Source organism: Physcomitrium patens, chromosome 4, assembly GCF_059467195.1.
Source record: "Physcomitrium patens ecotype Gransden chromosome 4, ASM5946719v1, whole genome shotgun sequence".
Lineage (NCBI taxonomy): Eukaryota > Viridiplantae > Streptophyta > Bryopsida > Funariales > Funariaceae > Physcomitrium > Physcomitrium patens.
In genome coordinates this window covers 14,066,976-14,083,447 of record NC_143413.1, presented here as the reverse complement: position 1 = coordinate 14,083,447, position 16,472 = coordinate 14,066,976, and the positions used below count along the sequence as shown (strand labels likewise).

The window sequence follows — 16,472 nt, the reverse complement described above, 5'->3', positions numbered from 1 at the left end:
CTAGAAAACCATCTTAAGTTCTTTCTAGAATGTTTCATGGGGGGCCCTATGTAAATAACCACCTTAAATTCTTTTTAGAATATTCTATAGATGATCCTACATAGTCTACTAACCTAGCTCCAATTCTACAAACTTCTATAAACTTTTCAAACATGGCTCCAATTATTTATTTATATGTATTAAAAATACAAATATCTTATCTATATTCCATTACATCTAATAAATAATATCTTTTATGAATTTTTAATAATTTTTTTATTTATTATCTAAATAATATTTTAATTTATTTTTAAAATATAAAAAAATATTATTTTAATATTTATTGAGTATTATAAAAACTAAGAAATATAGAATTATATGTCAAGATGGAAAAATATATATTTTATATTATTCAAGTTGACTTCTTTGGATACATCATTTCAAATGATGGCCTTATAATAGATCCAAAGAAAGTTCATAGTATCATAGATTAGAAGATTCAAAAAATAATTAGAGATGTGCAATATTTTTTGAAATTTGTCAATTATTACCAAATCTTCATTAAATTTTATTTTAAGTTATAAATCTTCTTATACATTTGAAATATAAAGACAAATTTAAGTGGAGCAAAGAAGTTGAAGCATCTTTTGAAGTCTCAAAGACAACATTTATTTCTGTACTAATCTTGTATCATATTGATTTTTTTAAAGCATTCTACATACAAACAAATAGACAAGACTTTGCTATGAATGTAGTGTTGTTATAAATGGGATCAAATGACAAGCTCTACTTGATAGTTTTTTCTTCAATAAATGAGATCTACAACAAAGAGCTTTTTATAATCATGGATTTATTTTAGGAATGGCATTATTATCTACAAAGCACTTCTAATCTAGTCATCATATATACAAATGACAAGAACCTCAAGTATTTTATATCAATACGTGTTTTGAATCATTGAAAAGCTTGTTGGAATATATCTTTATCAAAATTTGATTTTAAGATTAATTATTAATCCAAAAAATAACAAGATTTCTTAGACGCCCTTTCTAGACATTCTTATCTTATACCAAATGAAGGACAACCCTAAACCTTGATCGTAGTATGAGTATGAATGCATATTAAGCATTTAGAACCAACAATTGAAAATAATAATAATAATGATAATTAAATTTCTATTGAAAAAAAAATCACCAATAAAGAAAATATCAAAGAATTTTAGAAAAAAATAAAAATAGACATAGAAAAAAATAAAGTTTAAGCAAAAAATAATACAAAAGCAATAAAATAAAATTTCTTACAAATAAAGATGTAATTATTATCATTACTTTGAATTAAATAAAAGACTTATTTGCTAAGTCTATAGAATAGACAAAAAAAAAAAGTTTAAAAGAACATCCATTTTAAGCAAGCCAAAGTAGAAGTAAGAATAATATATTCCATTATACAACTTTGAAAAAGTTACACAAGGAATGAAGAGATAAAATCACTCGAATTAAAGAATGAAAAATTATTTAATATATATTAGTTATGATAGAACAAAATCTAGAAATCATCTATTGTCAAAGTTTTATAGATAGATTTTGAAATCATTTAAAAAAATCTATTGTTAATTTGTTTTTTCTATTTTTGATTATTTTGAGTAATATTTTTTTAATAAGTTTTAATTTTAGTAGAGAAGATCTTTGATACATTACATAAAACATTGGTATAATATTTTTTATCGACAAATATTATTCTTTGCAATTTCTAAATAATTTAAATTTTTATTTTAGTATAAAAGAAATTTGGCAATTTCCACTAAATGCTAATGAAATAGCATCCGGTATTAATAACTTTTGGCAATTAATTTGTTATTCTAATTTTTAGTATTTGAAAAAAATAATAATAATATTTTTTTATAATATTTTATGCTTGAAAGTGTGACTATAGAAGTTTAGTATATATAAATAAATAGAATATATTATAAAAAAAAATTTACGGTAAATTTTTTACTTATATAGTAAGAAATATTTAAAGCACTAAATTGTCAATATGTTTGATTATTACCTTATCTAAAGTATTGTATTGTTAAAAAAAATTCAGTATAATATTATGCAACAATAAGAAAAACTAAAATAAATCTTTACAACTGCAACGAAATTGGACTCTTAAGATTCTAATACTTCAAGCTCAATCAAAACCTATTATAGTTATTAGGCTGTTTCTCTCTCTCATTCATATATATATATATATATATATATTTCTTTATTTTTATTTGCTTCAATGGTTCAATTGCATGATTCCTTTGAATAGCTTAACTAGATGGCTTGACAATTAAAATTCCTATTATATATATATATATATATATATATATATAGATATATATAGGTGGTTAACAATTCCAACATTTGTAAGTCGAAAGCCTAGTTAAAACAATCATAGCACTGTATTTTTATTTATTTATTTTATATCAAATATTTATCTTTACTTCTTTCATAGTATTTTATTTCTTGTTTTAATAAAAAAAGAAGAAAAAATTGTAATTTCAAAGTAAAAATTTGAGGCAGCCTCAGACAAAGCCCAAATGGCTCTAAATCACCGTAATAATCACCCTAATAATTTCTATTTATATTCTTAACATGTGATATCTTTAAAAAGATTTCATGTTATTTTTAAATTGATCGTTTTATTAATTTTATTAATTTTATTATCAATTACCTTCTTGCAATGTCAGCTTATCTGAAAGTGAAGGGAAAAATGGAACCCCAATACAGCGATTTAGCCAAAACGTGAATTGCAATGCGTTGAAAAATGATCAAAGTGGATCACGGAGGTCTAATCTTTTTGAAGCCTTGATCTGCATTCTACTTAGAGCCCTACTCTGGTATGTAACATTAACCATTTGATGGTATATGCAGTTATTGTAATTCCAGCTTATGACTGAAATTGAGAGAGTAAATTGACGCTGGAAATGGATATGTCAAGCGAGAGGATGGTTCTAGAATAACGGATTCATTTCCTTTCTCAGTTGTAGTCGCCATACACCGTTTATGAATGCTCTCTCTCAGACCACAATTTGTTGTTTCAACCCAACTCACATTCACAGGTTAAACAGAAGAGGATGCATCATTTTTATTCTTTTTTCTTTTTTTTCTTTTTTTTTGTGTTTGTTTACTGTTAATTTGCAAAAAAACGTTTCCATGAAAGGTTTGTAATTACTGATCACAACTCACCGATTTAGGAGAGAAGCGAACATTGCATCCACAAATTGGAGTGTTTCGATGAGGAACTTGAGAGATTCATGAGATGGCGCAGCTTGGGGGAGTTCAGGTTTAGGGTTTGAGGTTCAGGCCTGGTTGTGGAGATGTTGCGACATTAAGCTCTTCAATGTTTTTGCAGGGAGATTCATCAAGATATGTGCTTCTCAGGGACCTTGCTCCGTCAGCCAAGGCGGCTGGGTAGAAATACGCCGCTCCTGGTATTGTAAACAGAAAGTAGATGCAACTCTTTGCGAATTGAATGTTTGCTATGCCACAGACCACCTCGAAAACACTCGGAAAAACAAGCACTGTATTATGGGACATGTCATCTTGCAACTTCTCATTTTTCTACCTCAATTTTGGTCTCCCAATGGTTCTCTAAGCATGCATTCGTTTGTAACTTGCACCGATCTCACCCTCCATTTCGATGGCTGGAGTAATGCTCGATTGTGGGGCTAATCACGAGGAAAAGAACGTGTTGCAATTCTCCGGATTCCGGAACTGCTTTTGGCCAGCTCTGAGGGAGTGGCACCCTACAGGAATCGAGACCTAGTTTTATCTTACCGTATCCGACCATATGACCATCAGACCATGGACATCTGGCCTGCTTCCCTAACCCCACCTGTTCAACATGCCACAGAGATTTTCGGTAATCACGGTCGAATTCAATTCCATCTTTTTAAATTTGTGATTACTCTCGTGTTGTGAAGTGCGGATTCCAGTTGGTCATTCTTTGCAGTGCAGCTTTAATTGCTTAATTTCCCTGGTTGCTTTGAGGCTGGATAGATTGTTCGAGAGTCTCTCGATTTCAGTTGTCTGCTGTTGTGGTTTCTGCTCTAATTTTTATCTTCATTTTTTTTTTTTTTTTTTTTTTTTTTTTTTCCTCATCTTATCTCATAATGGCTGATTACAACTGGAACATGGAGGACTCCGCCGGTGGGTTCATGGGCTTGATGAGCAAACCGGACATGTCGAGCAATGATGGACGCCAGGATGAGTCTGAAGAAAGGATCGATAACCAGCCTGGAGGATCATCTCCAAGTCCCCTAGAATTAACAAAGGGCCATGGCGACTCGGACACTGGTGTCTTAGGTAACACCGTTTTGGTGCAACACCCTTCGAGCATGCTGTTGCGGAGTCGAAAGGGCGACCCACTGTTGCGCTGATACTAGTTTGGACTGATGAGCCAGTCGGTCATTGTGTGGTAATATCCATGTTTCAGGTCCGAATTCCGGCCGTGGCGCTTCGAGTGAGGTGACTGGAGCAGACCATCGCCCCTCAAGCTTCAGTGAATCTCAGTTTGGGCTTGACGCGAAGACAGTATCTTACGGCCACGCGGCCGCAGGCTCGCGTAACGTCAATTCCCACGCTGATGTCGATGGTTTTTGCGTATCAAGACCATTGTGCAGTACGGAGCGAAACGCAGGTGGAGATGGATGCAACCTTGACAACACAAGTATGGTTCTGCACTTGAACGGTTTTGAATATTATCCGATTCCCACCCAGAATGCTCCAGACGTGAAGTGTTGCCTGTAAACTCAATTGCACATATCCCTGAACTGAGAATGACATGCTGAATGAAACTCGTGGCAGCAAGCACGCATGGGGTCAAAAAGCACGGATTGATCAACAAAATCAAAGAGAAGTTGCCGGGTCATCACCACACAGCGGGTCGGGTAATCGAGAACGATCCTCCGAAGAAGGCACGATGGATAAGATGAGAGCAAGAGTGAGAAGCGACCACGCCATCTCGACAACTACCCTACCACCCAAACTGACATTCTGCTCAACTGTAAGGAACTTGGAGCCCTGCGAATCTTATCAGCTAATCAAATGACTTAGTAAGCTTGCTACTGCTGTGATGGCAGGATCTCGAATTTGCGCAAGGGATGGCAAGCCTGCGGACTCCAGTAAGACGTGGTGGGTCCTGCAGAAACGTCGGAATTAGGACTTTAGAGAACCGACGCACAAATCGCACAATTGTGCAGAGTCCATGTTCTGAAGCTGAAACTTACGGTGCTTGGTTCGTCGCAATTATACTCAAATCGCATCTGATCGTCGCCGTCGTCATTCGATACGATGGATTAAGTTCTCGATCGATTGCGTCTGCGACTGCGAAGATCAGGCGATGCGTTGTCAAAGCCTCTCATGCATCTCACTTCTAGACTCTTTCGGGTTTATGGTTACCATCCAGAGATTTGTAACCCTAAACCCGAACATGCATGCATGCATTGGTTTCCGACAGAATTTTGTACTGTAATGCAAGAAGACTAATTCATTTTGCAAAGTTTTACATTTTTAATACTTTTTGTAGAATGGATATGTGAGAAATATATTAAATAGGTTGAATAAATAAATAAATAAATAAGAGTATTTTACAAACTTGTAGTGTTGTGGTTATAGATAAATATAGTGTTAAACTTTCAAAGGGTGAAAAAATTTATAGTTGAGTGTCTTTTTAATTATTTAAAACAAATGATGTGTTGAAATTTGTAAAAGAACTTTCAAAAGAAATAAAGTGGTAAATAATCAGGTCCACCAATTTTTTAGGCAAAAATGTTAATGATTGTGGATTAATTAACCAATAAGATAAGCCCTAGAGAAAGTATAAAAATAATAACAAAAAAAAAAAAGTTTAATTGTCCATTGCATGTTATAACTATGCACTAGTGTTCACACCAATAATGGATTCCAAACTATGAAGCTATAAAGTTCTGCCTCATATTCCTAAATATCTTGAATACATATATATATATATATATATATATATACAAAATTTGTTAAGACTGTGAAAACTTAAAATATCTTTACTCATAGTATTAAGACCAATAGACAAACTCATAAACATAAGAATACAATTATATTCTACAATCAATAATATATATTTTTTCATAAATATAAAAAGATATCAATTTTAACAATCATACCAATTTTATCAATTTATCTTATCTTTAGTAGAAAATAATTATTAAAATATACTTGTTGTATACAAAAAATTTAAATTATTTTTTTTAATGATTTGCAAAACAATATCTAACTTTTGAAAATGTGTTAATCAAATTTGCCTTTCACTTTGATTTTAGCCAAAGATTTCCAATCAAACAATCTCAAACTTTTGCTTACTACATTCATTGCAGTTTAAACTTATAATTTTTTATTCTTTATTTATTTTTTTATTTGTATAATATTTTGGTTTCATTTTTTAAAAAATTAGACCTAATTTTGACTAAACTAGTAGAATTTTCATATAAATATGATAATTTTTTTTTATTAATATAATCCAAGTCTGTATTGCAATTTCAACATGCAAGTTGTAAAATTTTAATTACTAAATCATCCAATTAAATCATCCAAGTAAGCTAAATAAAATTTTTCAAAAAGTTCATAAAAGTTTGAAAGAAGGTGGTTGAATATTTTAGCAATGGTCCAAATTATTCAATAGTTGAAACTTTGTTGACTATCTTTTAATGTGAATATGCTAAGAATTAAAGTTGCATGATGCTAGAACTTTGATTTAGTCCAATTTTGAAATCTAGTTATTTCTAAAGACATTCTTTCTTAGTTTCAAGAATCTCTATTACATCAAGAGGTTTAAAAGTGATGCAAGATAACATTTACTTTTTTGAACATAGAAACTAAACTTAGAACTTATATCTTTGATGTAACAATCTAAAAGATGCAACCTAATAAGAGCCTCTAATGGAAAATTGAATTTATCAAAAAATAAAGAGACTTTGGTTTAAATGCTAAGCTAAAATTATTCTTATTATTTGAATCTTAAATTTATTATTTTCAATTAATATAAAACTTGCTCATTCTAATTACATAAGAAAAAATAAATATTGAAGTTACTACATAACTTTTTTATGCAAAGAAAAAACATCTTATAATTAAGTTTTGATACATTCATTTGATTGTTGTTGAAAAGTTGGACTCTATTCAATTTTAATGAGAATTTGGAGGAAAAAAATAATTATTTTATTTCTAAACTTAAGTTGACTTTATTTTATTTTATGTACATAATCAAAAAAACTAATACTTGTATTCCATACCTATATTCAAAATTAAAACAAGATTAGTTTATAGAAAAATTTATATAAATTAGAAAACAAACCATTATAGATAATATTTACAAAAATATATTAAGATTTATAGAATTTTTTTAATACCAATAAAGAGATGAATAATACTTAAACCATCTTTTATTGCAAAAATCTATGTGGCTAATAGAAATATGTTATTTCATGAAAAAATAAAATTTAATATTTTCAATCTAGTTTTGTAAGAAATTTGTAGGAATTTGTATTAAGGATAAGAACTTGAAAGACGTAAATAAACAAGAAATAAATAAATAAAAGAGAAGTGATTAAATGAAAAGAAAAAGTATGTATATATGAAAGAAATTGGAGTGACTATTATTAAGAAACTCTTATAATTAGATTAAAAGGAAAAAAAATTGACAAAAGTGATGAAGGCTTTAATCTTATCTCTAAATATACCATTTAACTAAAGAGCTAAGAGGCAACCCCTTATAAGCCAGATGAGTTATGTCTATCTTCTAGATCATGTGTTTAATTAATAATATAAGTTTCCAACATGTATAATATGTGGCCAACTTTTTGGCTAAGTTTTCAACCTACCAATGATGTACAAACACATATGAAGTCAAATTTGCATAATATATTAATAATTTAAAATATTTCTATTTTATTCTATATAATTCTACTAATCCAAGTAAGAATACTAATAGTTATAGATATCTACAATAATCCTCCACAATTATCAGTTTGCAAATAAGTTTTATATGTGGGGTGAAATATTTTCAATTCCCTACTTCCACCTATTATCTTAAGATAGAAGATGGACAATATGCAAGTAAAAAAAAGTTCTTTTAGACAAATCAATTTTATTTTCTTCTACATCCAAATATTAAATAGACTAAAGATAGATGGTAAATTTTCAAGGATATGATTCTTAATGAAACTATAAAGAAGTAATAGATTCTTGTAACACTGAAAGAAAGAAAGTAAATAAATTAAAGATAATTATAAGATAGAAATTAGAACAGTTGTTGCCAAATATAAAGAGATTAGAGATTCTTGAACTAAGGAAAAAATACAAGAAAGATGTTGACAAGAATGAAGAAGGCCTCATTCTTGCTTCTCTATATACTACCTAATTAAGAAGCTACATGGTGACACTCTATAAATCATCCAACATGTATTTAACTTATTGAACATATGACTTATTTACAAGATATGTTTTGAACATGCGTACTACATAGCCAATTTATATTCCAAGTAGAAAACATGTGCAACATGAGGCCAACTTGTAAAACATGTGGTCTACATGTACGACATGTTATTAATATGTTAGCTAATTTTTCAACCTATCAATCACCTACAAACACTTGTAAATTAAACCTACATCTATAAAGCTTTTTTATAAGATATTATCTAGTTTATTTACTTTATTATTACTTAAATCCTATTATTGTTCTAATTATTAATTTCAATATTGGTATCTATGATATAAGATGATGGATGACAAAGAAATTGTCTTATATTCAAAACTTGACACCTGTAGTTTTATATTTATAAGGTATTCATGTTTTTTTTAATTTATTTTCTTTATCTTTGGCTTTTTCATTAAAATAATAAGATACCTCTCTATTCATCACCCTATTCTATATAAGCCACATTTACCATCTTTTTATTTCTAATGAAGGTTTAGTAAATTTTTCAAATTCTACTTATTTAAAAAAAATTTGAATCTACTAAGTCAAATAATTTTGGTCTATCTTGGATAAATTTTCTTACTTTTTTACCTAATAAGGAAGAAGTTCTTTATTAATTATTTGTAATCATCTCTCTAAGACATTCAAGATTAAAATATGTTATTCTTTTTTTTTTCAACATCTTTAAAAAAATCAATATTGATATTTTAATCCAATAATTAAATTAAAGATTAAAAATATAGATGATAATAATTTACCAATAAATTTAAAATTTATTTATTAATACATAATATTAAGTTGAATTCAATGATGTAATTAAGTTTTTGAATCTTTTTTTTTTACAAAGCATAATATAGCCAAATAATATTTATATCTTAAAGAGATCATATATCTAAAAATCTACTTTGAAAGACTATAGTTTAAAAGTCTCATTAAGGTCTATTATTTAAAAAAGACTTATTTTTTTTAGAAGCTTTGATCTTTGAATATAGTATGAAGTGAAAAGATGTTATAAAATAGATTAAATCTTTATTTTATTTTAAGTTCAAATATGTCAACTTATATTTAAATTTAATAATTATGATAAGTATAAAAAACTTAAATTCTTATTTTTAATAGTTAATTTAAAGAATTTTAAAATAAAATTTTGAATTTTTCTAAAAATCACATCTTTTAAAGAATGAAACATAAAATATAAGCAAAAATATTATTTATGCAATGTAAAAATAAAATTTATTATACCACACATTTTTTTTAAGAGCGTTTAGATTTTTTTTAAAATATAAAGCCAATTCAAAGAGACTTCTTAATTTCAACCAACCAAAACATTTAGATGTTAAAACTTCTCATCTTATAAAAAAGTCTTTTTTAATAATAATATAAATATTATTTTTAATTTTTATTATTATTGAAAGATACTATATATTTTAATCAAAGTTTAGTCATATACTTAAGTCAAATTTTCATCATAGATAAAAGATTATCCACTTTATATTTTAGCCAAAGTTTAGTCATATATTTAATTCAAATTTTCATTATAGATACAAGATTATCCACTTTATATTTTAGCCAAAGTTTAGTCATATATTTAATTCAAATTTTCATTATAGATACAAGGTTATCCACTTTAATAATCCAAAATTATTTTAGGAATTTTACAATGACTAAATTAATATTTTGGAAGTTTAGTTGAATATGACCACTTTCCAAATAGAATTCCTAATCAAAAATTTGAAATGATGTAGGCTTCTTTAAGACTAGACTAACCAAAAGGATTATTCCATTGGTTATTTGAGTAAATAATAGCCATCATTCAAATTTTTATGAAGCCCTTGAAGACACTCTAAGATAGATAACCCATTCTTGATGAACCTTTGATTATTGCATCTTAGAATAGTCTATTCTCAATCAACTTGACATAAATCACTGATCAGTTTTGATATATTATAATTGAAAAGAAAACTCTTCTCTATTAAATTGACACTTAATGATGAATAAGCTTGGAAATTCATTGTATTTAGAATGGATATAAGTGATATTTTGAAAATTAATTATGTATTAGTGGAGTTTTTTATTTAAGGCAACAAATTACTTATTAATGGCTAATTACTTCTTAATCATATTGTGATTAGTAAGGATAATTATAATATGCTAATTTGCATATATAATGTAGCAAAGTTTGAGAAGGTTCTAATTGAAAATTAAATAAAATTAACTGATATTTTCCACATTTATAACTTATGTACTTTATAAGTTCTAACAAATTTGTGAGTAAAATCATATTTGTATTTATAAAAATTATGTTTGTAAAAACATGTCTATACACAGCTTATAATTCAATTATAAATTTGTGACACAATTATACATGTTGGAGCTCCTATGTATAGCTTGTAGCTAGATTACAAACACAATTTTTACAAATGTACATTTTGCCTCAACTCTATGGCACTATTCCAAAATATTTATGCCAATTTAAATTGATCAATTGGATTTCAACTGCAAGAGTAGCAAATATGACCTTGCATTTTATGAACAAAGCTTTGATAGTTGTGGAAGTGAGCTGGATTCTCCCATCAAAACTTAACTTAGATTAAAAATTGTAAGACATTTGGAATTTTACTATTATAGAGTAGGAAAAGTAATTGAGGTAGTGAAGTTGGTGGAAGAGTAGAGAAGCAAGGAAAGTTTAAGTGGATGGAATAGGAACAATAGAGTTTTAGGTGGGTAAGAAAAAAGCTAGTAAGATAGAAAGAAGAATAGACAAGACTAGGATAAGAAAAGATAAAGGAATGTTGTATTTTAATAATTCCAATATAGAAGATATCATTGACATTTGGATGGAATTAGGAGATATTAAAAATTAATGATCCCAATTACAATACAATAAAAAAATAAAAAATAAAAAAATAATGAATTTATGAAAGCAACTTTAGTAAAGATGAATAAGATGTAAGTATGAGGCAAGCAACTTCAAACAATGATATTCTATACCCAACTTTTGAAAAGTAATATTATGGTGTGCTAAAATCCAAAAAAAAAGAAGTTTAAGGTATTCTAATTATGGAAGAGGAGAAAGAGCTTGTGCAATACCTTCTAACCATGTACAATAGATACCTAGGTTTAAGTTTTATGACTTTAAAAATCAAAGTTTCTAAAATAACTAAGACTTGATGCATGCCATTTAAAAACAAGATCTCAAATGACTGTCACGGACACAGAAATACAGATTTGAGATCTAACAAGAAGTTCAAGAAGAACTGACAAGAACTAGATTAATCAGATGAATACAAGAACAACATCAGAGAGGTGAGCTAGAGCTCCAAGAGATGTGTTGTCGAGACTGAAGAACTCTTCAGCCTCGATTCCAATATATACTCCTATTTAGGAAGCTTCTCAAGCAACTTTTACCAACTAGAAAGCTTCTAGAAGGTTCCAGAGACTTGTTTCTAGAAGGTTCTAGAAACTTATCTCTAGAAGGTTCTAAGAACTATGTCCCTAACATCTTCTACTAACTAAGAAGCTTCTAGAAGGTTCCAGAGACTTGCTCTTAGAAGATTCTAGAAGCTTGTCTCTAGAAGGTTCTAAGGACTATGTCCCTAACATCATCCCCTCCTTTAGCTTCGAGGTCTCTGAGAAGCAATGTTGTTATCAATCAGTACTAATGCAAGAAAATGAAGATCTGTCGTATAACATCTGCTATGAACTCCAACTGTTGTTCACGAGGTAAGTGGTTCATCGGACCTTGAAGCCAACAGTAGTGGCCCACTCTTTCAACTTCTGACCAAGCATGAACTTCCGTGTCTTCATTGTGAAATTGTCCTACAAATATGCCTTCTTGTTGACCATCGTAAGCAAGCTCAAACTCAAATACAATCACCAGTGATCGGTTACTTGGTATCCTTCGTCGTCGTCATGGTGCAGGTGGTTCTTCATCTCGAGGTCACTTTCGTGAGCTAGTTGGTTGAGATAAACTGACTGATATAGTATCTATCTCTTGGCTATCCATATCAGAAGACCAAACTATGGCTACTGAAAAAATTCTATTTTATCTTGGAGAAAATAACTACATCAACTATGAATTTTGCTGGTGCTCTCCCCTTTTCTTATATTGTTGGGAGAACAAGCTTCAGAAAGAAGCTATCATCGAATTGATTTAGGTTTATCGGGATGTTGTTGATGAAACTCCTGTACCTTTTGTGGCGCATTGGCAAGATTTTCAGCTAGCTCCCACGTTCGCTCATTAATGTCGTAGCCGCACCAATGAACAAGATACTCCAACTTGCTCCACCTTCGCCATGAATCCAGTACCTTTTCAACCTTATATTCCTCATGGTTCTCGATCTCAATACTAGATGGCGGATATTGCACTCTTCCAGGAAAAGACGACTCTCCATAAGGCTCCAACAGAGAAACATGAAAGATTGGATGTACCTTCATAGAAGCCGGTAATTCCAAACAGTACGCCACTGGATTGATTTGCTTCTGGATGATAAATGGTCCCAATCTTCGATAGTCCAACTTATCACACAATCGCTTAGTCTTGATATTCTGTCGAAGAAGCCATGCTTTATCTCCAATTTTGAAAGTAGGTGCTTGATTCCGAAATCTATCTGCAGACGCCTTGTAGGATTCTTGAGCGGATTGTAATTGAAGCTTTAACGTATTTTGAAGCTTTGATAGTTGTTTCGCAAATCCTTCAACTCCTGGATTGTTATTTGTTGATGGACTCAATAAATCAAGCTTCGGATGATACCCATAGTTGGAAAAGAATGGTGTGTATTGAGTCGACGCATGGAGGGTGTTGTTATATGCAAACTGTCACGGCCATAATCATGTAAGCTAATAATTACATATAGAAATAGGTAGAAGTAAGTAAAAGTAGATAAAAATAAGTTAATTCTATAATATTTAATATAGAAGCTTCCTAGAAACTTCGTAGACGCTGCTTTGACTTCATAGGTGTCTTTAATTGACTTTTTGGATTAGAAACATGGTCAACAAGTTGGCCATGTGCCACACATGTTGTTAGCTTGAAGATCAAGCTAACTATGTGGCCCACACGATGAAAAACTTGCCTTGTAAGTCAAGGCATGTGTCCTACAAAGTCAACACATATTAGAGGTCCTATAGAACGTCGCCACGTAGCCTCTAGTTAGATAGTATATATAGAGACAAGAGTGAAGGCTTCTTCACTCTTGTCAACTCCTTTTTTGCTCTTAGTCCAGGTTCAAGAGTCTTCAGTTTCTTGTCTTGTGGCAATAGCCATTCCAGTTTCTTTTTAATATACATACTTTTTTATATTTTGACTTATTATATCGAGATAGCCTTTTTGTGTATATTTTCCCTCATCGAGTCTTTGTCCTTGACAGATTGACAAGAGTACACTTACGATATCAGAGCTTTATTTTTCTTGAGTAAGAGTGGATTACCCCTTTCTCTTGACAAGACATAAGCGTATTAGAAGTTTGCGGATTACCCACTTCTAAACTGATATTGTTCTTAGTATCTTCTTTGTTATCAAGTCTTTCTTTTCTTTTGTCTTGAGCAGTATCAAACAAATTTTTCTTCTTAGTGTCATTATGGCAGAGCTTGTTGAAATAAAGAGTGCAATGGCACAAATGCAAGAGCAAATGAGGGAGTTAATGCTTGCGATGCATCAACTCAATTCACCAACATAGGAAAGAACAAGAATAGTAGAAAGTGGGGATATAGAGATGATTGGAGCTGCTTCAACATCTACAACAAATCACGTTCCTTCTCCAATTGTACAACACCCTGTAAGCACTAGAGAAGCAAGAATTACCTTATCCTAGAAATTTGATGGTACGAGATCAAAGTTTCGAGGGTTCATCAATCAAGTACAATTGGCAATTGAACTTCAACCGCAAAGCTATCCAACTCCAGGATCACAAGTCAGGTTTATTGGCACTCTACTTTCTGGTTCTGCATTATCGTGGTTTTCGTCTTTTCTTGAACAACGAAATCCAATATTGGACAATTTGGAAGCTTTTTTGGCGGATTTTCGATCTATGTATGGTGAACACGATGCAACTCGTGTTGCAACAAATAAGATCCAAATTCTGCGACAAGGAAATCGCTCTGTAACAGTGTATGCTTCACAATTTTTGACAACTTGCAATTGACATCAAGTGGGATGATGTTGCACTCATCAGTCAATTTCTTTATGGATTGCAATACGAAGTAAAGAAATTGATGCTCAACTTACCTGATCCTCAAACTTTGAGTCAAGCAATCGATTTTGCGATAAAATGTGATAATCGACTTTTCGAATTTTGATCCGAAAATCATTCACAGGAACCTCAACATTATTACTCAATGGCAACATCAACATCTTTGTCAAACGTACATTCAGAAGTAGAAGACATGCAAATTGACGCGGTACGTTTTAAATCCCTAACTAAGCAAGAAAAGATTTGTCGTCGTCAAGAAGGATTATGTTTATATTGCGGAGAACCTAAGCACACTGCTCAACATTGTCCAAAGAAACGACGCAACTATAAAATGAGGGGTACGGCGGTCAAAAAAGACAACATGTCGGAAAACGGATTCGTCCAGCTGCAATAGGGACCGTGCAGCTGGAACCTTGTACAATTCCTAATGAAGGTCCTATCCTCTCCTCACAACCCTCTTCTTGTTTTATAATAGACTTATATTTAGGACCTAAGAATTACAAAGCCTCTGCTTTATTAGATTCGGGAGCCTCAGCATGTTTTTTAGATGAAAAATTTGTTAAAAGTCGTAAAATACCTTTTATACAGAAACCTAAACCAGTACATGTAGAAGTCATAGATGGTCGTCCCTTATCTTCTGGAGATGTCACTCATGAAACTCATCCTATAAAAGTAACAATAGACGGTCATGATAGCTGCATAGCTTTTAACATAATTAAATCTCCATCCAATCCAGTTATTTTAGGTTTATCCTGGCTAGAAAAATATAACCCTCAAATAGATTGGAATTCGAGTAAACTTGACTTTTTCCAGAGCGTTATTAATACTTCTACCAACCAAGTAAAAAATTATAAGTCTAGTATAGTAAAACCCGTACTGATAGGTGCAAAAGTATTTATACACGCAGCAAAAGAAGGATCAACTTTTGCTATTTATGCTGCACCTATTTCTGAAAACGTAAAGACTTCAAGTGGCATTCCAAGCCAATATCAGGAGTACCAAGACGTTTTTGAGAAAAAGAATGCAGATATTCTTCTTGAGCATCGCCCATATGATTGTTCAATCGACCTCAAGGAAGGAACTCAGCCACCATTTGGACCAATTTACAGTTTATCGCAAGATGAGATGGCTGAACTCAAGACATATATTGACGAGAATTTAGCAAAGAATTTCATACGCCATTCAAAATCTCCAGCAGGAGCTCTAATTCTATTCGTAAAGAAAAAAGATGGATCTTTACGAATGTGTGTTGATTATCGAGGACTCAACAAGATCACAATCAAGAACAGGTATCCATTACCTTTGATATCAGGACTCCTTGACCAGTTGAATCAAGCTAAGATCTATACAAAAATAGATCTAAGAGGAGCATATAATCTAGTACGGATCAAAGAAGGAGATGAATGGAAGACTGCGTTTCGAACCAGGTATGGACATTTCGAATATAATGTCATGCCCTTTGGACTCACGAATGCACCAGCTGCTTTTCAACATCTCATGAATGATGTATTTCATGAATTCTTAGACAATTTTGTCGTCTGCTATCTAGACGATATCCTGATCTATTCTAAGAACGTCGAAGAATATGAAATACATGTTCGTCAAGTATTACAAAAACTTAGAGATGCAGGATTGTACGTCAAGATGGAAAAGTGTATATTTCACACTACTCAAGTTGACTTTTTAGGATACATCATTTCAAATGATGGTCTCATGATGGATTCTAAGAAAGTCCAAACAATCATGGATTGGAAGATTCCAAGGACAGTAAGAGATGTCCAATGTTTCTTGGGATTTGCCAATTACTATCGGATCTTCATCAAA

The 16,472-nt window shown here is 30.9% G+C and overlaps 1 protein-coding gene across 6 annotated transcripts; it reads left to right on the top strand.

Moving 5' to 3' along the window:
* Positions 1-2,616: 2,616 nt before the first annotated feature.
* Positions 2,617-5,603, top strand: LOC112281038 (uncharacterized). Of its 6 annotated transcripts, none has more exons than XM_073533245.2 (6): positions 2,617-2,845; positions 3,361-3,439; positions 3,694-3,870; positions 4,148-4,313; positions 4,444-4,677; positions 4,815-5,603. In XM_073533245.2, exons 3-6 carry the CDS (start codon positions 3,853-3,855, stop codon positions 4,940-4,942), a joined length of 546 nt encoding a protein of 181 aa, XP_073389346.1. In that variant the 5' UTR covers positions 2,617-2,845; positions 3,361-3,439; positions 3,694-3,852; the 3' UTR covers positions 4,943-5,603. The 6 variants fall into 6 exon arrangements, 4 of the variants coding, with proteins under 4 accessions (XP_073389346.1, XP_024372949.1, XP_073389347.1 ...); XM_073533246.2 differs by lacking the exon at positions 2,617-2,845 and adding an exon at positions 2,879-3,067; XM_024517181.3 differs by having other exon boundaries at positions 3,361-3,870.
* The last annotated feature ends 10,869 nt before the right edge of the window (positions 5,604-16,472 follow it).